The following is a 22,080-nucleotide window of genomic DNA, read 5'->3' as shown; positions in this document are numbered from 1 at the left end:
CAACCGGTGCTGGAGTGATCATTTGCACACCCAGCTTCAGTTTGCTTTTGCTTCTGTGCAAAACTGCAGTTCTTCATCATAAAGCAGGGGTGCCCAAATCTGTTGTAGGGGAGGTTGGGGGTCTCTGCAGGTTTCCCAGGTGTCTTCAAAGCAGTAGCACTGAAGAGCTGGAACAAGCTGTTAAATCAATCCAATGAAGCCAATAACGAGCTGATTCAGGTGATTATAACACCAGCTCTCTAGAACCCTCCCCTTTTATAGTTGAGAACGAATATGGAATTTTAGTTAGATTGCATTTAGACATCAAAAGGGAACCATTTCTGCACTGGATCAAAAACACTGTTCTGTCAGATGTTCTGCTGCTCACCTTAAATGCCAGGTAAGGGTGAAAGCCAGGGATTATAGACCACTGGGCTTGTTTATTCATTTGCTTATTTTTTTCTGCAGTAATGACCTCCAGCTGGACAGACTGTCCTGTGTCATTAAGGAAATAAGCCTGATGCAATTTAAGCAGTATAATGATGTTTTTCCAAAAAAAGAGAGGTGGTTTTCAGGCATAGTTAAGTGAAAGAGTTTGGGCTTCATTTCTTAATTCTCTGTGATTTAATACACTAGTCCTGTGCTTCCATTTTGCTTTGAATTCCTGCTTGGAATTAGAACACTAGAGACAAAAAAGCATAATGTCTACAAACAAGAACGTTCATGGGCCATCTGTTTTTATTTGGAAAAAAAAGGAGAGAAAGAATCTAATTTGTACATACATTACAGAATGGAATTGCTCCGCTATCTTTCGGAAGCTTCACTTGAGAGTTTTTGTTGCTTTTGGCTGCTGAGGAAGATCGCTACAGTGTGCTTCTTCACTCCCACTCAGTCTGCCTGCAGTCTCTTAGGCCGAGTGATCCAACAAGAAAAAAAAAACATGACAAAAATAAGCCAAAGAAATGTCTTTGTTTTTATTTTTTTTTTTAAAAAGAGGAGCTTTTGTTCTGGATGTTGGAGGTCTGTGTGCTGTGAATAAAGTGCTGGTGTAGACAGCGGTCTCTAACAATGCGTGCTCACAGAGCGCACCCCTGGGGGAAGGGAGGCTGAGGGCGACACCAGTGCCATAGACGCAGCAAGGACCCGATCACCACTGCCAGGAATCCCATCGGCCCCTGGGCCACAGCACCATCAGGCAACTAGAGCAGAATGAACGTGACCCAATTATCGGGACTGCAAAGTCTGTTTCTGTGTGTGATGAGTTGGCCATACTACTACAGCACCATCCAGTCTGGATGTGCGTATGATGAGTTGTACAGATTGTTAAAGCACCATACTGCCTGAATCTGTATATAATGAGTTTTACATACTGTTACAGCACCATACTGCCTGGATCTGTATACGATGACTGTACTGTACATATAGATACAGCACCATACTGCCTGGATCCGTATATAATGAGTTTTACAGACTGTCACAGCACCATACTGCCTGGATCTGTATACGATGACTGTACTGTACATATAGATACAGCACCATACTGCCTGGATCTGTATATAATGAGTTTTACAGACTGTTACAGCACCATACTGCCTGGATCTGTATACGATGACTGTACTGTACATATAGATACAGCACCATACTGCCTGGATCTGTACATGAGGAGTTTTACAGACTGTCACAGCACCATACTGCCTGGATCTGTATACGATGACTGTACTGTACATATAGATACAGCACCATACTGCCTGGATCTGTATATAATGAGTTTTACATACTGTCACAGCACCATACTGCCTGGATCTGTATACGATGACTGTACTGTACATATAGATACAGCACCATACTGCCTGAATCCGTATATAATGAGTTTTACAGACTGTCACAGCACCATACTGCCTGGATCTGTATATGATGACTGTACTGTACATATAGATACAGCACCATACTGCCTGGATCCGTATATAATGAGTTTTACAGACTGTCACAGCACCATACTGCCTGGATCTGTATACGATGACTGTACTGTACATATAGATACAGCACCACACTGCCTGGATCTGTATATAATGAGTTGTACAGACTGTCACAGCACCATACTGCCTAGTTCTGTATACGATGACTGTACTGTACATATAGATACAGCACCATACTGCCTGGATCTGTATATAATGAGTTTTACATACTGTTACAGCACCATACTGCCTGGATCTGTATACGATGACTGTACTGTACATATAGATACAGCACCATACTGCCTGGATCTGTATATAATGAGTTTTACATACTGTTACAGCACCATACTGCCTGGATCTGTATACGATGACTGTACTGTACATATAGATACAGCACCATACTGCCTGGATCTGTATATAATGAGTTTAACAGACTGTTACAGCACCATACTGCCTGGATCTGTATACGATGACTGTACTGTACATATAGATACAGCACCATACTGCCTGGGTCTGTACATGAGGAGTTATAAGAACTGCAACAGGAACATACAGCATGAAGGTACCTCTGTTTTAGCCTTCATCTGTTTGGTCCTCTAATCTTGAGAGCCCAGGGACATGTGACATGGAATGGAGATTAAATAAACACTTTTGTATATACACTGCAAATAATACTAACACACCACCATGGAGTACTTTATTTGCAAGGGTTATTTGATCAGTTCTCTTACCCTCTTTGATATTTAGCTGCTCAGCACCTGAAATGTGTTATTCCTTGTCCCAGACCTTCTTTGCATTTGCACAAAGTGTCGCTTCGTTTGTAAAGACACACCTCCACTCTCTCTCTCTGTGTGTGTGTATAGCGGGTCGCTTTTCCATTCCTTTCTTCACGCTGTGTCCTTTTGCGAGAGGCCATCTGAGTGCAAAAGAGACCTGTGAACTGAAGATGCATGCAAATCTGACCCGCGGATATTTGCATGGCACATGTGCAGGACCAGTGACTCAGACATGTAAAATGCTGGCTCTATAAGAGACAAATTACAAATGAGTTACAAATGAGTTACATTTGCAGTTACAAATGAGAGGAGGCCTTTCAGCCCAGCTAGCCCATTTGATAGTTAGAACTAATCCAGGGAACTGGCTTCAACAACATGGCTGTTCCACACTCCCACAGCCCTCTGGGCAATGAAGTGTCCTCTGGTCTTGGTGTCAAATGCACTTCCACATAACGATGTATAGCCCAGTGCTCTCTCATATTGTTTCGGTTTTTACCCATGTATTTGGTTGACACAACAGCAGTGTCTCACCTGGGATCTGAGCCCACGAGCTTCATTTACAAGTCCAGAGCCTTGACCAATGTGAGTGAGGCCACACACTGTTCCCCAGGCACGAGCAGCGAGGCCTTGTAATATCATGGGGGAGAGCACTTCAAATTTTTACTGGATTAGTTGCTCCATTAACATAATTTAAAGCATGAATATTTATCAGTCCCTTGCACGTGTAATTCACTTAAGTAGCTGCTGTATACCTAAAAGCAGGCTTCAGCAATGAATTCCTCATTAGGAAGTCTTGTATTTCCCAGCAATAACCCTAAAATACCCTTTTCTTGTTTTCTTACATGTTTTCACGTTTGGTATGCATTTACTGCAGCTGATACTCAGACTGTCCTCCTAAGATTACTCCTAAAACGGAGTCTGGTCTGCTTTCCTGTTTTTAAGGAACTCTTCATCTTGTTTGGTATGCAGGGTTTTCTATTTCCACAGTGTGAAACTGCTGAGAAAACAATTCAGCGGGAAGGGTGGAGATTCTCAGACAGAAGGTAGTAATCCCACCGTTAGTCTGTCAGGTGTGACACAGGGACAGATAAACAGCCATACGCGCTCCATAATCTCAGGGCACTCCAGATGTGGTGCTCCAGCTGGTTTGGTTTTACAGAAACAGGATTTGGGCTCTCTCAAGGCACACACAGTGAAGAGACAGGGAGAATTACTCATATCTTAGAGGCTCAGGAGCACCTCCTGTTAAACTACCAGTCTGTGCAGTCTGTCTGTTGACCAGATGCCCGTGGACTGTACAGTAAGAGACTACATGTTTTCACTCAGAGCCGCCCTGGCTGTCAAAACAATTACATCACCCCTCTTGGAGCTGCTCACTGGTCTACCACTGGCTTTTTCTCCCCTTTCTTTCATTCAAATGCAAGGCTAAAAATAGCAGTCTGCCTTCTACTTTAAATTGACTAAAGGACCATTTCTTTTTTAAAGAAAGTGGGCAGGCTGCCAAAGAATTCTTTTGGAGAGAATGGTCACCAGGGGATTCTTTGTTTTGGGGACTGATGATTAAAACCCCGATGTTGTGTCAGGCGGATAGATGCTCGGGCAGGAACAGGCTGTTGCATGAACCGTCCTCCTCCCCCAGCTGAAGTAGCCCGTGACGCTGGTGTATCACAGCCTGATAAACACGATTCACGCACCTGCAGAGGCAAGATTGTCAGCGCTGTCCCAGCACCTGTGCCTAAAGGCCGGGCCTGCTCGGGCGGCTGTGCAGAACGCTGGCTTGTTAGGGCAGTACTGGAGTTACAGGTGATTGACCACTCTAAGTCTGCGCTGGCTTGAGCTAGCCGGCAGCTCTGCTTGCAGACCACAGGACCGCTGTGCAGGGAGTTCATACCTTTCAGGTTTCAAACACATGATCATTCATCAACGGAACTGATCTTGGTTAGTTTATCCCATCAATCAAAAAACTGCACATATGTCCCGGGAGTAATGCTATATGTTAAAAAGGTCAAGGTAGCACCTGTTGTGCGAATCTGCTGATTTAAAGTCTCACTTATCTAATCGAGGTGTTGGGTGTAACGGGAATGATAAGATCCTGTAGCTCTCCGGGACCCTGATTTGAGATCCCTGAGATCCCAGCTCTGCTGAACCCGTGTTCAAAGGGCTACCTGGACTGCAGAGAAGAGGCAGAGCCGATATCTTATAATGGAGATCTCCCACCTCACAGACCTGCAAGGTCTTCCTGGTTGTCACTTCAGCTGAGCTCTGCGTTACATAAGTGAGCTAATTATCAGCTTGATTAGCGAAGATTAATGTGATTTGCAGCCACGGACTGAACACACATACTCCACATGCTACAGTGCTTTGTCTCCAGGCACTGCTACATTAATAGTGCCTTTCATTTATATAGCTCTTTTTATCTTAAAAGAAATCAAAGTGCTTTGCAGATAAGAGAGAACTCACCTCATTAGTGTTTGCATATATGGGATTAGCCGGGGATTCCAGCCTGAAACCACATCCCGATCCAGTCCACGTCATCCCTCACGGATGTGCCCGTGCACAGCTGGAGGCACCAGCTCTTCTTTCCAGGAGCTGGCTGACATCAGGTGCGGAAAGTGACCCGAACACCTGAACCCCAAGAGCACGTCCCACCCTCCTGACCCTGCCTGCGTGACCCTGGACTGCCCTCTGACCTTTCACCCTGCCTAGAGGAGAAAAGGGTATTGGGTAGGATTCCTTAAAGAGGGACAGAAAAAGAGACAGAGCCTAAAAACAATATAAAGACAGTGTATCTAAAGCTCCATGACTTAATAATTGACACAAGGTGGTATGGGACAAAGAACGACTTGCATGGGAAAGCCAAAGGAAAAGACAGTATGGACAGGAAAGACACACAGGTGGCCATCCCAACACTAGGCAGCAGGGGAAATCCCAACAACACAGTGTTATGAAACATTAATTAATAATAATAATTATAATAATTGCTTACACTTAATTAGCGCTTTTCTGGACACTCCACTCAAAGCTCTTTACAGGTAATGGGGACTCCCCTCCATTACCACCAGTGTGCAGCCCCACCTGGATGATGCGACGGCAGCCATAGTGCGCCAGAACGCTCACCACACAGCAGCTCTCAGTGGGGAGGAGAGCAGAGTGATGAAGCCAGTTCAGGGATGGGGATTATTAGGAGGCCATGATTGATATGGGCCAATGGGAAATTTGGCCATGTCGCCGGGGTTACACCCCTACTCTTTTCGAGAAACGCCCTGGGATTTTTAATGACCACAGAGAGTCAGGACCTCGGTTTTACGTCTCATCCGAACGACGGTGCCTGTTTACATTATAGTGTCCCCATCACTATACTGGGGCATTAGGACCCACGTGGACCGCAGGGTCAGTGCCCCCTGCTGGCCCCACTAACACCTCTTCCAGCAGCAACCTTAGTTTTTCCCAGGAGGTCTCCCATCCAGGTACTGGCCAGGCTCACACCTGCTGAGCTACAGTGGGCTACCAGGTGTGAGTTGCAGTGATATGGCTGCTGGAAACAATTTCCTAATAAACAGTTTCCTCTGGAGTCACACATCAGCAAAGCCTTCAGCCTTCACCTGTGTGAGTGACCTTCAACCCATTACATGGACGAACAGGGTAGATGCCACTATTACTTACACCACTTGCTTACTACTTACCTGAAATATAACAGTGAAGAAACCTGCATCCTGGCTATTACATTATTATACTTTATTTATCTTACGAGCTCTGTATATATATTGTAGAGGACGAGGGTTCCTTTCCCCTCAATGTGCGGGCACCAGGACTGAATCTGCATTATGGCGCCTGGGCTGTCAAGCTGTTCAAGTAGGGAACCTGTGCGTCCTGTTCTGTAGATCGTTGCGCAACATTTGCAGACATGACACGCTTTCGCGATGGGGACAGGTAGCCATTGGATGGGAAGCAAAACGCTGTGCTATCACTGGGAGAATTATGTTTTTTTTTAAAAAAAAAAAGACTGTTGTTTGATGTGGGTTTTTTTTTTTACCGGTACTAATTGTTAAAGTAGGTCGCCTTCTAAATGACCTATTTAGGAATGTGAGGCGAGGGTTAGGCAGAGGGGCTTGAAACACATCCTTCCAGTTGCTTCTGCATTGCGTTTCGTCAATAACATAATCCGGGCTGCACTATAATGGCTGCCGTATAATAATATTAGGTGTCAGAATACGTGCATGGGGAATTATCCGGCTCAGGCAGATGGCTGACTGACGGACTGCCCGCTGCGGTGTCCCGCTCAGAAAACGACTTGTTTCCACGCGTAGCTGCTCCGCGTGCTTGCACATTTCATTTTTCTATCGCCGACAACGCCACGTTGTAGCATCCCAGCTCCTCTGTGGTCTGAGCCCGATGAGACACACGGCATACGCAGCGAAGTGGCCGTTCGAGGAAGGTGAAATGTTTTGCAACACAAACGCTCGCCTCCTCCGAGCGAAACAATGGCGAATTCGCGGCCCGCGGGCGCCCCCTATCTGAAACTATCCCAGTCGCATCCGTCTCCCTCCGCTGTACTGCGTGATGCGCCTCTGCCTACCTGGGGAAGGTTTGGGCTGGTCTGTCAAGGAAGGACACTGATCTAGGAAGTTACTTTTTAAAAAATCGGTTCACAGTCTAGTTTTATGCTTGTGGTACAGAGCTGCTTCAAATCTCACAAGCCCACGTCGCAAAAGACACCGATATTTTGCAAAGAGCGACCCCGTCCCCCAGGACTCGTGTCAGCTTATGAATGTGCGTTGTCTACTCTGAATTCCTGGTTTTAGAAATCCACCTCGTTAACTACATACTGCCTAGACACTACTTTGACCCGGCGGCGAACTTTTAGACGCCCAACTCCTGTTGAATTTGCCCACTACAGTATTTACACTTGTTTCTATATGCACTTCATGTGTAGAGGACGAACTGAGGCTTCTGGCTAGACTATTTCACATCAGTGTGGATACACCACGAGCCCTGAAGCCGTGGTTGTTTTTTTATTTTCCAATTCACCAAGGTTGTTTTGTTTTTTTTTTAATCCTAGCAGCTTTAGCGAGGCATTCCCTACTGGACAGGAGAGGGATACGAAGCGAGGGAAGGAGGGAGGGGGTCGTGATGGCTGCGCTGTTATCCTTCACCAAGATGGCTTCCTCGCAGCGTCAGCCGCTTCACCAGCATGACGCAGCCCCCAGCGAGTGGTGCGCACGGCGGCCGGCAGGGGGCGCGCCCACCCGCACCAAAGGCTTGATGCTCCGAAAAGCCTGAGAAAGGAAAAAAGGCCGAACGCCGGGGGAACGCTTTCTACGGGGGCTAATTTTTTTTTCTTCTTCCTCCCAATACAAACAAATACAACAACCGGAGGCGCAGCGCCGGCGTCCGGGTCGAGAGATGGCAGAAGTCCAATGCTCACAAATCGAAGCCGGTGGGTGTCGCCGAGCGTTTCTTTTCAATTTGTAGCTTTCTTCGCCCGAAAGCGGAGATGCTACCGTCCGCCGTGTGAGGGGTTTGCGCGAGTAAATGGCTTTTTAATACTCTCCCCCCCTCCTCCTCCTCCTCTTCAGAACTGTATTACCTCATCGCCAGGTTTCTGCAGTCCGGACCATGCAAGAAATCGGCCCAGGTAAGGCCGGCGAGCAAAACCGCGATCCGCGGACACATCTGTCGCCTTTCTCTCTCTCTCTCTCTCTGCGGGTCTGCGGTGCTGAGAAGGTCCTGTGTGTGTTTCTCCTCCAGGTCCTGGTGGAGGAACTGGAAGAGTTCGAGGTAAGGCAGCGCCGCTCTCTCTCTCGGCTCCCCTCTCGCGTCTCGTTTCCGCGATATCGCTTTTCTTACTTAATATTATATCATTTTCAGTCCTGTTGGCGGGGGAGGAGGTGGGGGGGGGGTTTGTGTGTGGAGACGGGAAATAGATCTGCGGGCTGTTCGGGGTCGAGCGTCGGTCCTGCTTTTAAAACAAAAACTCGTTTCCCCCACCCCACCCCCCCCGTCTTTTAGCTCATTCCCAGACGATGGAGCTGGGACGGGAAGCAATATAAAAGAAACTTTGAAGACTGGGTGAGTTTTTATTTTTTTATATATATATATAACGAGAAAGTTCTGCTCACGGTTGTGTGTTTGTGGAGTTAACTTTGATCTTTTTTTTTTCAAACCGAAATATAATTTCAGGCGAGGTGCTGGGGGGCAGGTTTTAAGCACCTGTGAGCTTTCGGGTTTCGAGAAATTCCGTGTGTAGAAGCGGATATTTTGTATTGAAATGAACGCCTTATTGTGTTAGCTCAGAAGGGGGAGGGGGTTATCCCAGGGCACGTAGCTACGACGGGGGTGGGGGGGGGGGGAGGAGGGCAGAGAGTGACGTCGGCCTCCGCCGCCAGCCAATCGGAAGCCAGTTACCATTGTGGCGAGCCGGCGTGGGGGATCGAAGCCTCGCCCTGATTGGCCGGCGGCGGCGAGACGCCGGAGTCGCGCAGCGGGTGCGTGTGCAGATGGTCAGCGGACGCTTGGAGGCGGCGAGAGAGGCTTGGTTGTGAGTGTCGTGTGAGTGCATGGCACAACCGGTCAGACACAAAAGGCAGCCAGCCCGCCGTGTTGCGTGCATGTAAACACGTAATGGCCAATTTGTGGGGGGGGGAAGAGAGCCTGTAGCTTCAAGTACTCTGACGTGCTCCTTCTAAAACCCCGTGTGATCGATTCGGACCATACACTATAGCTACTGCCTCAGCCTTAGCCCTGGTATTTTCCTATGGAGTGTAATCGTACCGCTGTCATTTTGCATCCCAAAGTTCGTGGCCGGTTGAATTATACAGATCTGACATTCAGAAACGTGTTTCCCTGGTATTTGTATGCTGCGCGGATGCGATGTGCTCAGTGCTCAGCGCCAGCGCCGGATGAGTCTCCTGCACTCGTCAATAATCAATAATCTGTGTATTGTTGTAATATGCATCGCCTACAGTATAGTCAACCTGGGTCTTGTGCATCCTTTCAGTGGGTTGTCTCGGTGTAGTGGAGGTGATTACTTGTTGCTGGGTTATATAGATGAGGTGTGTGGATGTCTAGGAGTTGAGCCTGATAAGCTCCACCAGTGGAAAAGTGTAACTTTGTAGCTCTGTCTGAAAAACGTTGCCCGTTTCCGTTTCTGCTTTGGGGGGCTGCTGTACCTGTTGCGCTGGACTACCTGAATTGGCTCCAGATGCAGGAATTCAGGACCAGTCCTGTCAGGCTTTGTGAAAACGGCACTTGTGCATGAGACTTTACCCCTGTGGTCTAACTTGCTTCAGGTTGTTTTTTTTTGAGGGGGTATTTTTGCATTCTTGTGATTTTGTTAGGTGTACCCCCTTTACACCTGAGTCCCCTGGAGCTGCCCGACACGTTTAACGTTAAACTCCCTGGCCACGTTCAGACCTCAGGGGTGTAGTTTATTGTTTGTTGTTTTGTCTTTTTAATCGCTCCTTGCGTGTGCCTTCAGGAAGAATAGTGAGTTCGTTACTGAGGTCGTTTCATTAGATTTTTTTTTTTATTGCAAGTGGCTCCGTGTGGGGTTCCATGAGTTGTCAGGCTGTACCGGGGGGGGGGCTTGTCTCTCAGAAGCGCGCGGACAGGACGGGTCGCGGGAGGAGCAGGGAGCTCCGCCGTGCCTCCTCGTCCTCCCCGCTCACTCGCGCCCGTGTCCTGTCCCTCCTGTTTCCCCGCGCAGGTGAAGCTCAATCGGCACATCCCCACAGACTACCTGCTGCGCATCTGCCAGCGCTTTGGGCCGCTCCTGGACAAGGAGGTACCCCCCAGCGTGCCGGGGGTGCACACCCTGCTGGGGGTCGGCAGGCAGTCCCTTCTGCGCACTGCCAAAGGTAAATTTCCACTCGTGGGCTGTCCTGCCGAAAGCCAGGGAGAGCTCCTCGGTCCTTTTAGGAACACAGCAGTTACAATCGAGGGGAGGCTGTTTGGTCGTTACTGGTTAATTAATCCCAGGGTCTTATCCAGTTCTCCCCTGACTCAAGCCAGGGTGTCGGCTTCAACAGCATGCCTGGTTCACACGTTCCACGCTCCCACCGCCCTTTGCGTAGAGAAGCGCCTCCAGTTCTCTGTTTCCAATGCATTTCCACTTGTGCCCACTGGTTCTGCGTTTCCCTGTTTGGTACAAATAAAATCCGCCGGTGCCTTTGAGGATTTTGAATGCTTTTCAGGGAGAACATGGATAGCGTTGTGAAATGCGGGCCTTGCTCAGCCTTGGAGTGCGACAGGTTTCTCTGCTGGGGGGTTAGGTAGTGTCGTGGGGCCTGCTGGCAGTAATCCCGTCTGTCTCTTTCCTTTTAGGGTGCAGTCACACAGTATGGAGTGGTTCAGCCTTTGCTGCTCTGCACCGGGGGAGACCCCCGGAACCTCCCCTGATTTATGGGAGACCGCCCAGCATCGGTGAGCCCTGCCGCCGCCTTCGCCTTCCCGGCTGACGGGCACCGCTCCGAGGACCAGCGGCAGAGCTGGGAGTGTTTCCCGGCACTTAACTTGTCCCTTTACTCCTTCGTTAAAACTCTCAGGTCGTGACTTTGTGGCTTGCGGATGACAGTAAAAAGCCGAATTGTGAGCTGAGGGCCCGACTATAGTTCCTGACTATAATCAGTCTCGGTGTCCTCGCTGTGCCTCGTGCTCAAGCGGTCTGCTCCTCTCTCTCTCTCGCCAGTCACCATCATGGGCGCCCGGCGGACCACAGGCTCCGCCCGGTTCAGCCACACCCTCCCCTTCTCCACCTATCAGCACATGAAGATGCACCGCCGCATCCTGGGGCACCTGTCGTCGGTGTACTGCGTGGCCTTTGACCGTACCGGGCGCCGCATCTTCACGGTACGACCGGGGGGCTCGGGCTGACTGGCCGTGTGCTTTGATGAGGCGGGGGGGGGGGGTTATTGTGTTCGATATTAATATTAGTTTCGTTAAGTGGCCGTGTGTGTGACAGCTGTGCACGCTCTGCATCCGAAGCCTTTACTTGTGAACGAAAGCCTCTTTCTGCGTCGGTTTTTATTTTGAGAAGAGACGGGCATGCTTCACCTGTTCTGAGCGATGTGAATGAGAAAAAAAAAATGAAGAGGCAGGCCTGCGGCGCTCCTGGTCTCCCGGTGGGCGTTGGTGGCGCGCGAGCAGCTGGGCGTGCAGCCCCAGGGAAACCGCGCGGCCGCGGGTCTGGCTCAGCGGCGTGCCTGTGCTGTGCCCGCAGGGCTCGGACGACTGCCTGGTGAAGGTCTGGGCGACGGACAATGGGCGGCTACTCTCCACCCTGCGGGGCCACTCGGCCGAGATCTCGGACATGGCCGTCAACTACGAGAACACCATGATCGCCTCGGCCAGCTGCGACAAGGTGATCCGGGTGTGGTGCCTGCGGACCTGCGCGCCTGTCACCGTGCTGCAGGGCCATGCCGCCTCCATCACCTCCATACAGGTGCGTGCCAGCGTTACCCCCGCGCTGGGGCCGGTGCACAGGCTGCCTGCGCCCCTTCGCGCTGAGTGGGCGTCGGCGACCTTGATGACCACAGTTTTAAGATGAGACCAACTTTTCTTGTCCCCTGGGGGGGAAGTTGATGGACACAGGGCGCGTTTGTACGTCTGAAAACGTCACAGAAACTTTCCACATCACGTGTTCAGTCAGTGGGACGCGGGTCCTTTGCTGCCCTGCCCCCTGTTTTCAAAACTCCTCCACAATCGGTGTCAGACTTGCAGAGTCGCTAGATTGTTTTAGAAGCAAACCGTCTTGGAAGATTTTCCTGTGCTTCATTCTTTGCAGGAGTGAAGTACATTTAATCTGTGACAGGACAAGGAGGAGGCAGAGCTCAGGGGAATTGAGGAATTCTCTCTCAGTTGTGACTGTGGGCTTGTTGGCTCTGTGGAGCGCCAAGAGGTGTTGTGGGCGCTGTATAAGGGTAAAACTGTTTGTTTCGTGATTACGGTGCCTGCCCGTCAAACCTCAAGACGAGCTGGTGGTTTCTGGGCTGGGCGGCTTGCTTTCGGGTTGAGCGCGAAGACGTCCGGTTGGGTCGTGGGCAGACCTGCCGGGGCGCTGCAGGAGGGGTGGGTGTTTAAAGACGGCCGGTGCACTCAGGTGCTCTCTCCTCTGACCTCACCTACCCGGAAGAGGTTCGGGAATCAGGTGGTGATCTGGCGTAGATTTCAACACTTGCACATCCCCCTGAAGCACTGCGGGTGTGCCCCTCGATCGGGCATCCCCCTGAAGCACTGCGGGTGTGCCCCTCGATCGGGCATCCCCCTGAAGCACTGCGGGTGTGCCCCTCGATCGGGCATCCCCCTGAAGCACTGCGGGTGTGCCCCTCGATCGGGCATCCCCCTGAAGCACTGCGGGTGTGCCCCTCGATCGGGCATCCCCCTGAAGCACTGCGGGTGTGCCCCTCGATCGGGCATCCCCCTGAAGCACTGCGGGTGTGCCCCTCGATCGGGCATCCCCCTGAAGCACTGCGGGTGTGCCCCTCGATCGGGCATCATCCTGAAGCACTGCGGGTGTGCCCCTCGATCGGGCATCCCCCTGAAGCACTGCGGGTGTGCCCCTCGATCGGGCATCCCCCTGAAGCACTGCGGGTGTGCCCCTCGATCGGGCATCCCCCTGAAGCACTGCGGGTGTGCCCCTCGATCGGGCATCCCCCTGAAGCACTGCGGGTGTGCCCCTCGATCGGGCATCCCCCTGAAGCACTGCGGGTGTGCCCCTCGATCGGGCATCATCCTGAAGCACTGCGGGTGTGCCCCTCGATCGGGCATCCCCCTGAAGCACTGCGGGTGTGCCCCTCGATCGGGCATCATCCTGAAGCACTGCGGGTGTGCCCCTCGATCGGGCATCATCCTGAAGCACTGCGGGTGTGCCCCTCGATCGGGCATCCCCCTGAAGCACTGCGGGTGTGCCCCTCGATCGGGCATCCCCCTGAAGCACTGCGGGTGTGCCCCTCGATCGGGCATCCCCCTGAAGCACTGCGGGTGTGCCCCTCGATCGGGCATCCCCCTGAAGCACTGCGGGTGTGCCCCTCGATCGGGCATCATCCTGAAGCACTGCGGGTGTGCCCCTCGATCGGGCATCCCCCTGAAGCACTGCGGGTGTGCCCCTCGATCGGGCATCATCCTGAAGCACTGCGGGTGTGCCCCTCGATCGGGCATCCCCCTGAAGCACTGCGGGTGTGCCCCTCGATCGGGCAGCGGGAGCTGCTCCCCGGCCGTCTCCAGGTCCTCCGCTGATCCGACTCCTGCGCTGCCCACCGGAAAGGGCAGAGCGCACCCACCCGCCCGCTGCCGCTTCTCCGTCTGCATCCGCGCGGCGGCGGCCGAGGGAGCGTTTCGGCTCTCCGCCGGAGGCGCTGCCGGCGGGTTTTCGGAAGCGCGGTTCGTAGCGAGACTTAACGGCCCCGTCTCCTCTCCCCCGCAGTTCTCTCCGGCCGCGAAGGGCACGGCGCGGTACCTCACCTCCACGGGCGCCGACGGCACGGTGTGCTTCTGGCAGTGGCACTCCGTGACGATGAAGTTCGCGTGAGTGTGGCCGGCTCCGCGGGGGACACTGGCACCCAGGACCCTCCCCTCCCGCGGCTCCGCCTTCCAGCCTGGCTGCGCAGCGGCTGCAAAAGAGGAGAGGGGGCAGGGGCATCGCCTTACTGCACTTACTGCGGCGTGCTTGCGGTCACTCCAATAATCGTCACGAATACCCGAGCTAGCCTTGATTAATCTGAAGCTCGATTTCTGTAATGTGCATCGTGTGGTAATATAGTCATCTTATTCAGAACGTCGTATATAGAAAGCGTTTAATGTGGCTGTATGTGTTAAGATACAAGTGGATTTGTATTATGATATTGAGAAAGTGCTTGTCGGTGCATTTGTATTGTTAGACTGCTGTGCTTTTAGAACAGTAAGAATTTTTACATTATTTATAAATATATTTATTTACCATACGCCTTTACCTGCGATTCAGATATTAGGTGTTATCTCAGGTCACCTGTGATCTGAAAATGTCATGAGTTTTTGCTTGAGAAATACATTAGTAGGCACGCATCCCTTTTGTAGACCAAGGGGTTGATGCACGTGTATGTCGCCACTTTTTCACTTGCCGTCCTGCTTGGAGAATGTGCAGTGCTTCCCCTCCGAAACACTGCGCTTGCAGGACGCTGGCTTCCTCCTTCGAGATGAAACTGACCATCTCCGTTTCCCCTGCAGGGAACGGCCCTTCAAATTCACGGAGCGCTCGCGACCGGGAGCGCAGATCTCCTGCTCTTCCTTCAGCTGCGGTGAGTATCCCAGATCCCAGCCCTGTCCGTGGCTCAGAGGGCATGTCTGGTGGGTTGCCCCAGTGACCGGGCAGGGAGCCCGGTATGCTAACTTAATGGACTCGATTGATTTAATTGCATTTCTGCCATTTACCGCTGAGGGTCCCGAAGTGCTTTATTAAACTCAAAAGGCCTGTTGCTCTGATCTCAGCAGCGAGGACTGTTGGACAGGCGAAAAGATCAAAAGGTTTAAAAATGCAGGCGAGGATGAATCCTGGGAGTTATTGCAAGCCCTTGACAACAGCTCTTTCGCTGTGCAGTGGAAAAAGAGGGGGTGCTCTCTTGTAGCCTCCTTTTTCATGACACCTTGGCAGTGTCTTCCAGGTGTTCCTGCAACACTGGAGTTTGCTAAGCTTTTGTTCCTTGTTCTTTCACACTTTTTTTAATAGTGAGTGCTATTTCAAAATTGTACTTCTCGGTTTCTTGTTCCATAGCAACGATAATGGCAATCTCTTAGGTGCCTTTAAAAACCCATTGCAATGTTAGAGCGTGCAAAGCCTGAAATGCTTTTTGAGATCTAATTTTTCAGTTTCTTAAAAGATTTCACCCTTTTTTTGAATGCATGATGCCCCTGCCCGACTAGCTGTTTTGATGGTTGAGTGCCCGCTTGAAACCGCAGTCAGCTCTTGACCCCTGACCCGTGTGTCTGTCTGCGTCTCAGGTGGGATGTTTCTGGCCACTGGCAGCACCGATCACGTGATCAGGGTGTACTACCTGGGCTTGGACCCACCCATAAAGATGGCCGAGCTGGAGTCGCACACGGTAAGGGAGAGCCTGTCGCTGCCCAGCACTGTCCCTGCTGACCTTTACAGGTGTAACCCATGAAAGTGGCATAAGTCACTACGCCAAAACCATCATGCGTAGTGGTTTGATCCATTCCAGGTTTTACCCTTTGCTGTCAATGCATAAAAGCAAATGTATTCGTAATCCTAATTTTGTCTGTGCTGATAGCTCTCCAAGTAAGTGAGATTTTTTAACCTGTAAAACCTGAAATAGTTTCCAGTGTCGGTAGTCAGCACCGGAGTCATGTTCTGTGAGTCTTACTCACATGATTAAATGTGAGTTTGTAAAGTAATTGTTCAAGTATTGATCAAGTATGGCCCTAAATGACTTCAGTACACGGTGCAACCTTATTTCCTTCTCTGCGTCATCATAACTTTTCTTTTTAATTCCAGGATAAAGTCGTTGCCGTTCAGTTTTGCAACAACAGCGACAGGTGAGGGCTTTGTCTCTGTCTCTTTGAGATCACCGGTCGCTGCTGCTGGCCTGTTCTGTACGTGTTGCTCACTGACCTGCTCCCTTGCTCGCAGCCTGCGGTTCGTCAGTGGGAGCCGGGACGGCACGGCCAGAGTCTGGCATTACCAGCAGCAGGAGTGGAAGAGCATCACCCTGGACATGACGGCCAAGCTGCCAGGGTAGGGCAGACCTCTGTGCCTTTATTGTCTGCAGCATGAGGTACAATGCCTCGTGTGTCTTGTGCTGTGAAGTTGCATGGGATCAGTGAGTGCAGGACCTCGTCGCCGCAGTGCGGCGCACGCACGCACGAGCGCGTTGTGGGAGTAGTGTTGGATGTGCGTTGGATGCTGTTGTGGGACCAGCGTTGGATGTGTGTTGGATGCACGGCCGCAGCCTGACCGCGTGTCACCCGGTGCAGGAGCAGCACGATCCCCGGGGAGGACAAGGTGACCAAGCTGAACGTGACCATGGTGGCCTGGGACCGAGGGGACAGCACGGTCATCACGGCCGTCAACAACTACCTGCTCAAAGTGTGGCGCTCCACCACTGGCCAGCTGCTGCACGTCCTCTCGGTGAGAAGCCCTCCCTCTCTAACTGCTGAGTGCTCTCCCTCTTCCTCGGCAAGGAGCTGCTGCCTCTGAGGGTACATGAGAGTGGTCAGGATTGACGCCTATATTCCTCCAGCCCCGTTGTCCACCAAATGGATCCGCCTGCTAGAGATCCCTTGCGGTGCAGTGGGAATTCCCAGGTTCTCCGTACCCTGGAGCAGACAGTGACCCCGGTGTAGTGTGTGCGATTTTGGGGTGGCCAGGTGACCGACTCTCTGTCCCCCCCACCGACAGGGTCACGATGACGAGGTGTACGTGCTGGAGCCCCACCCCTTCGACTCCAGGATCATGCTGTCGGCCGGCCACGACGGCAACATCTACGTCTGGGACCTGACGAAGGGCCTCAAGATCCGCAACTACTTCAACATGGTGCGTCCCCTCCCCTCCTCTCCTCTCCATCGCCTCCCCTGCCTGCACGCACACACGGCTGTAACCAGCCTGATCTTATAATAAGTAGCAAGGAATTCTTCTTTGAGTGAGTGTCTGAGGAGTAAATATAGAAGGCGTATCACACCCTGGGATTTACACCTGAAGTTCTTCCCTGCTTTAATTCACTCAGTCCATTAGCAGGTCTGCTAATCAGTGTGATATTACTGGTGCTATTGAATGCCTTGTAATGGATTTCTTTCCGTCTCTTTCTGTGTGCTCGGCTCGTTGGCTTGTGACCCCCCCCGTTTGTCTCCGGGCGCGTGGCTGTGTGTGTCCGCCCGTCCTGCCCAGATCGAGGGTCAGGGGCACGGCGCGGTGTTCGACTGCAAGTTCTCCCCAGACGGGCAGCACTTCGCCTGCACGGACTCTCACGGACACCTGCTCATCTTCGGGTTTGGGTGCAGCAGACCCTATGAGAAGGTGAGAGCTTGTCTACATGAAGAATAGGGGGTGTTCTGTACTAGCAGTGATCCTCGCGCAGTCTCAGGACTGGGGCTGGTCTGGACCAGACCCGGGCAGCGCTGTTCAGTATCCATGCAGAATTTTAAACCCCTTCTTTAATATTCCAGTGCACAGTGGCTCCAGTAACATCTTGTAAACGTGTATCTGTATGACTTTTAAAGACTGTAAAGTTCTTTTTGTCTTGTACCAATGCTACTGTGTTTTCGTGCCAGTTCTTGTTCAAAGTAAATTGGACGCAATAGTGGGATGTGTAAATAAGGAATTATGGGAGTGATATAAATATAACAATGTTGTCTTTTAACGCATTGGGTCCAAAAAAACTACTGAAAAGCTGTAGTGTATGTAAAAAATATTCAGTTTATTAATTTAGTCAAAAATAAAGGTTAGTTGCCTTACTTTATTTAGGTACCTCTGGGTATATGTCCATCGATTTTCTGACCGCTTCTTCCAGATTTGGGGTTGTGGAGAACCTGGAGCCTATGTCTGCAAGCGCAGGGCAGGGTACACTCTGAATGGGATGCTAGTCCATCGCAGTGCACATGCAGACTCTCACACCAGGGTCATTTTTTTCACATTTAACCTATATGCATGTCTTTGGACTGTGAGGTGAAACCGGAGCACCCGGAGGAAACCCACACAAAAATGGAGACAACATGCAGACTCCACACAGATAGCACCCCGAGTCTGGAATTGAACCCAGCGCACTGCGAGGCAGGAGTGCTCACCACTGTACTGCCCTTAACCTTTGAGTATACTGTAATTAAAACTGGTTTTCAGTCCGGTGCTCAGTGGAGACGTGTATGGAAACGCGTTCCCATAATTTCTGTTAAGGGTTCTGGTGTCTGCAGGCTACAGTTGCTTTGATCCTTTTCCTTCTCCCCCCCAACAGATTCCTGATCAGATGTTTTTCCACACGGATTTCCGCCCGCTGATCCGGGACTCCAACAATTACGTGCTGGACGAGCAGACGCAGCAGGCACCCCACCTCATGCCTCCCCCCTTCCTGGTGGATGTGGACGGGAACCCCCACCCCCCTCGCTATCAGCGCCTGGTGCCTGGGAGGGAGAGCTGCAAGGAGGAGCAGCTGATCCCACAGCTGGGCTACCTGGCCAACGGTACGAGGATCTCATGCAGTGGTTCCCAGCCCTGGTCCTGGAGCCCCTCTCTCTGCTCTTGTGCACTCTGCTGGACCTCTCAATTGCTGGCATTTTAACTGGTCTGTTTGTTGAGACTGTGGCTTAGGTGATTCTGCAGTCAGTTCTCGGGTTTAAAAATCATTGGCATGAAGGTGTTTCATCCTGAACTCAGCATATATCTCGGTATACAGTCTCTTCTCTACTGGTTTATTCTGTCTAAACAGCTCTTTAAAGGTGATCACTTTGTGATGAGATAAAGTGTGAATGAAGATGTGAGATTTGACGGTAGTGGGCCGTTGTTTTTTCCCCCACTCTGGAGGACCAGTTGGTGACAACGCAGCTACCCCACCCGAACCTCAAACGAATGCAGGGTTGATAGCAATAAAAAAAAAATCCCATTCAGCTTTTTAGGAGCTGAAAGCACATTAAAATATGCCTCAAATAGAAAACAAATGAAACCAGATAACCCTGTAATTAATAACGCGGCTGGAGTAAAAGCCAGGAGAGACCGGGGCTCCCCCAGGACCGGACGGGGAGCAGCTGATCTAGCCAAGTGCATCAGAAGCTTTAGCGCCTCAAAAGGCTGATACTATGAAGGAATTAAATGTGTTGAAAACATGTTGGCATCTTGATACAGTCTGAATTAGTATTCTAGTAGAGCCTGGTGTGTGGCTTTGTATTTTTTTTTACTGTAGTATATGTGCTTAATGATGTTCATCAGCTGTTTGTTGGCTATGTTATGCCTGCCTTCTTCATTGTCAGGCTGTGGCAGTAATTGTGCCCTGTGAGATACCAGGTTCGGAGCACAAATTAGAGTATTCTGTATGACACCGAATACTGAACCGATGGTTCTGACCCGTGATGTCATGCTGCTGCTGCTGTGGTTGCTACAGGAGACGGGGAGGTGGTGGAGCAGGTGATTGGCCAGCAGACGCTGGGGGAGGAGCTGGAGGAGAGCCCCCTGGACGGGCTGATCAGGCAGCTGCAGCGCCAGCAGGATCAGAACCTGAACTCGGCGGAGGAGGGCGGAGAGCAGCAGGACAGCCAGCCTGGAGGTATGGGGGGGGGAGAGAGAATGGGTGGGGGAGCCGGACGGGTCAGAGGGTGTGTCTGCACGCTTCGTGCATGTTTACCATGTCTCTGACTTCGCCCCCCCTGCGCTCTTCGCAGTGCGTGCCGCGGAGGGCCTGGGCTCCCCCCTGAACGTGGGTCTGCGACGCAGCGGGCAGGTGGAGGGCGTGCGGCAGATGCACCACAACGCGCCGCGCAGCCAGATGGCCACCGAGCGAGACCTGATGGCCTGGAGCCGGCGCGTCGTGGTCAACGAGATCCAGCCTGGCGTCGGCAGGTACGACTGGCCCCCCCTGGGCAGACCAAGGTGTGCCCCCCGGACCGAAATGTACTGAGGAGTTTTACCTCCCGTTATAGAAAGCGTTGCACATCGTCAGCAAAGTCCCTAATGATGAAATGTCTACAGTCGACGTCTTGGGTTCTGCCAGCAGCAAGGGGAAAAGTAATCTGGTTAACAGTTTGGGGTTTGAGTTATGCTGGAGTAAAACAGGAGCGCAGGCCACTGCAGGGCAGGGTGAGGAATAGCTGCTCAACAGCCTGCATCTTTTCACGAAATCCTCTGTAGGTATCTCGGCTCATGCTCCGAGAAAGAGGTAGAATTGACGGCACCCCCCGCCACCGCAGTCTAGGCAGTGTAGAGCTGGGCTGAGGCTGGAGGGCGCGGTCTCTGGGCGTGGCGGAGCCCGTGGAGCGACGCTGTGCATACCCGGACCCTGCGGGCGCCCGGGTTCGAATCCCAGCAGGGCCAGGGCGAGCTGTGCTCTCGTCGTGTTTGGGAAGGCCGTCCATCGTGAATGATCATCAGCTTGGTCAAAAACAGTTTTGTTGTCAGCAAACGGGGGGGAGAACTCATTTTGGCACGCACCCACCACTGGCCCGCCCTCTGGATGATGGAGGCTGAAACGGCATGAATGTGTGTCGCAGGGTGATGGAGGAGTGCAGGCTGGCGAAGGGCGAGGTGGAGTGCGCGCTGTACAACGCCGAGAGGAGGAAGAAGCCCGCCCACGTCGCACAGAGGGTGAGTGCTCTGCCCGCGGGTCTGCTGGCCGTTTCCTCCCCCAGAGTTCTCTGCAGCCCCGTTAAGTGCCAAGTGCTCCAGACTGCACTGTTGTCTCCTGGCTTGGAGTCGAGGGGAGAGCAGAGTTTTGAACCCTTGTGAAAAGACACCACACAGTGAGCTCGATGAGCTTTTTTGTTTTACAATTGTGATGACATGAGTGCCAGCCAGCTTGGCTGCTCTGGTGATGGCTGGGCGAGGTACTTCTTTACACAAAGGGTTGTGGGAGTGTGGAACAAGCGACACAGCCATGGTTAAAGCCTGTGCTGTGGCTTTCCTAAGGGAAAGTAATTGCTAACTACCATATGTGCGAAAAGCACCAGCTGCCCTCCTCTTGTTTGAGACTGTTCTTATGTTTTGAGTGGAATCGTTGTGTGATACTGTGGTGGAAATATCAATGTTGGTGTTTCTGGGTGTATGTATGTGTGTGGGAGGGGCTTTTCTGCTGCGTCCTGGTTGTCCCTTGACGTCTCTTGTGCGGTTTGGCCCAGCAGAGCGAGCAGCAGGAATCCGGCACGCGCTCCCTGCGCAGGACGAGGCGGAAGCAGCAGCATGCTTACCAGACCCGCTCGGCCAGAGAGCGCCCCCCGCAGGACCGCACACGCGGCGCGCAGAGCGAGGAGGAGTCCGATCTTGAGGACGAGGTATGGCTGTCTGGCTGACGGAGAAACCGGACGCCCTGTCATGAAAGCATTGCGAGTGAGGTTCAGGGTCTCCTGCTGCTGCCCCAGGACTCAAATTTTCTTTCACAAAATGAGCATTCTGGCTCGGTTTATAGATCAAAGATCTATAGCCTGTGATGTTACTTATAGCTTTTGTCCCCTCTCCTTTAATCTGCCCAATTACAGTGTTAACCTTTAGTAGACTCCTCTGGGTTAGAAACGGGGTAAAATTGTTCCCTTGCTGCAGTGCACCAGTATTAGGAACAGAAAAACGTTGGTCTTTGTTTCAGTCAGGGTGATTTTTTGTGACGGGCCATCGAAGGTACATGGATTTTTTTTTAGATTGTTAAAGGCAGATCTCAGACTTTTTTTTGCTTGTTTTTGATCTTGACTTGGGGAGT

General features: G+C 51.7%; 1 protein-coding gene and 1 long non-coding RNA gene across 7 annotated transcripts in view; one reads left to right on the top strand and one right to left on the bottom strand.

Moving 5' to 3' along the window:
* Positions 1-698: 698 nt before the first annotated feature.
* Positions 699-8,538, bottom strand: LOC148828760 (uncharacterized). Its single transcript, XR_016091613.1, has 3 exons — positions 4,405-8,538; positions 2,666-2,850; positions 699-885 (listed from the first exon to the last, which is right to left on the bottom strand). It is a non-coding gene; the product is annotated as an uncharacterized LOC148828760 (long non-coding RNA).
* The window catches only part of brwd3 (bromodomain and WD repeat domain containing 3), a 36,143-nt gene continuing 22,017 nt past the window's right edge, over positions 7,955-22,080 (top strand). For 2 of the 6 annotated variants that reach the window (XM_088925489.1, XM_088925490.1), the window contains exons 1-21: positions 7,955-8,147; positions 8,287-8,345; positions 8,459-8,488; positions 8,720-8,779; positions 10,416-10,566; positions 11,033-11,131; positions 11,397-11,557; positions 11,928-12,149; positions 14,130-14,230; positions 14,909-14,979; positions 15,680-15,780; positions 16,194-16,234; positions 16,329-16,433; positions 16,673-16,826; positions 17,097-17,231; positions 17,583-17,711; positions 18,643-18,868; positions 19,783-19,944; positions 20,060-20,237; positions 20,885-20,978; positions 21,512-21,661. In XM_088925489.1, the coding sequence (XP_088781615.1) occupies positions 8,114-8,147; positions 8,287-8,345; positions 8,459-8,488; positions 8,720-8,779; positions 10,416-10,566; positions 11,033-11,131; positions 11,397-11,557; positions 11,928-12,149; positions 14,130-14,230; positions 14,909-14,979; positions 15,680-15,780; positions 16,194-16,234; positions 16,329-16,433; positions 16,673-16,826; positions 17,097-17,231; positions 17,583-17,711; positions 18,643-18,868; positions 19,783-19,944; positions 20,060-20,237; positions 20,885-20,978; positions 21,512-21,661 (2,463 nt within the window). In that variant the 5' untranslated portion in view covers positions 7,955-8,113. Of the gene's footprint in view, positions 8,148-8,286; positions 8,489-8,719; positions 8,780-10,415; positions 10,567-11,032; positions 11,132-11,396; positions 11,558-11,927; positions 12,150-14,129; positions 14,231-14,908; positions 14,980-15,679; positions 15,781-16,193; positions 16,235-16,328; positions 16,434-16,672; positions 16,827-17,096; positions 17,232-17,582; positions 17,712-18,642; positions 18,869-19,782; positions 19,945-20,059; positions 20,268-20,884; positions 20,979-21,511; positions 21,662-22,080 lie in introns of all 6 variants that reach the window. The other 4 variants (XM_088925487.1, XM_088925485.1, XM_088925488.1 and 1 more) reach the window with 3 other exon arrangements.

This window comes from Atractosteus spatula, chromosome 9 (assembly GCF_055471065.1).
Source record: "Atractosteus spatula isolate fAtrSpa1 chromosome 9, fAtrSpa1.hap1, whole genome shotgun sequence".
NCBI classification, from domain to species: domain Eukaryota; kingdom Metazoa; phylum Chordata; class Actinopteri; order Semionotiformes; family Lepisosteidae; genus Atractosteus; species Atractosteus spatula.
The sequence above is the reverse complement of the archived record's forward strand: the minus strand, read 5'-3'. Positions and strand labels throughout refer to the sequence as shown.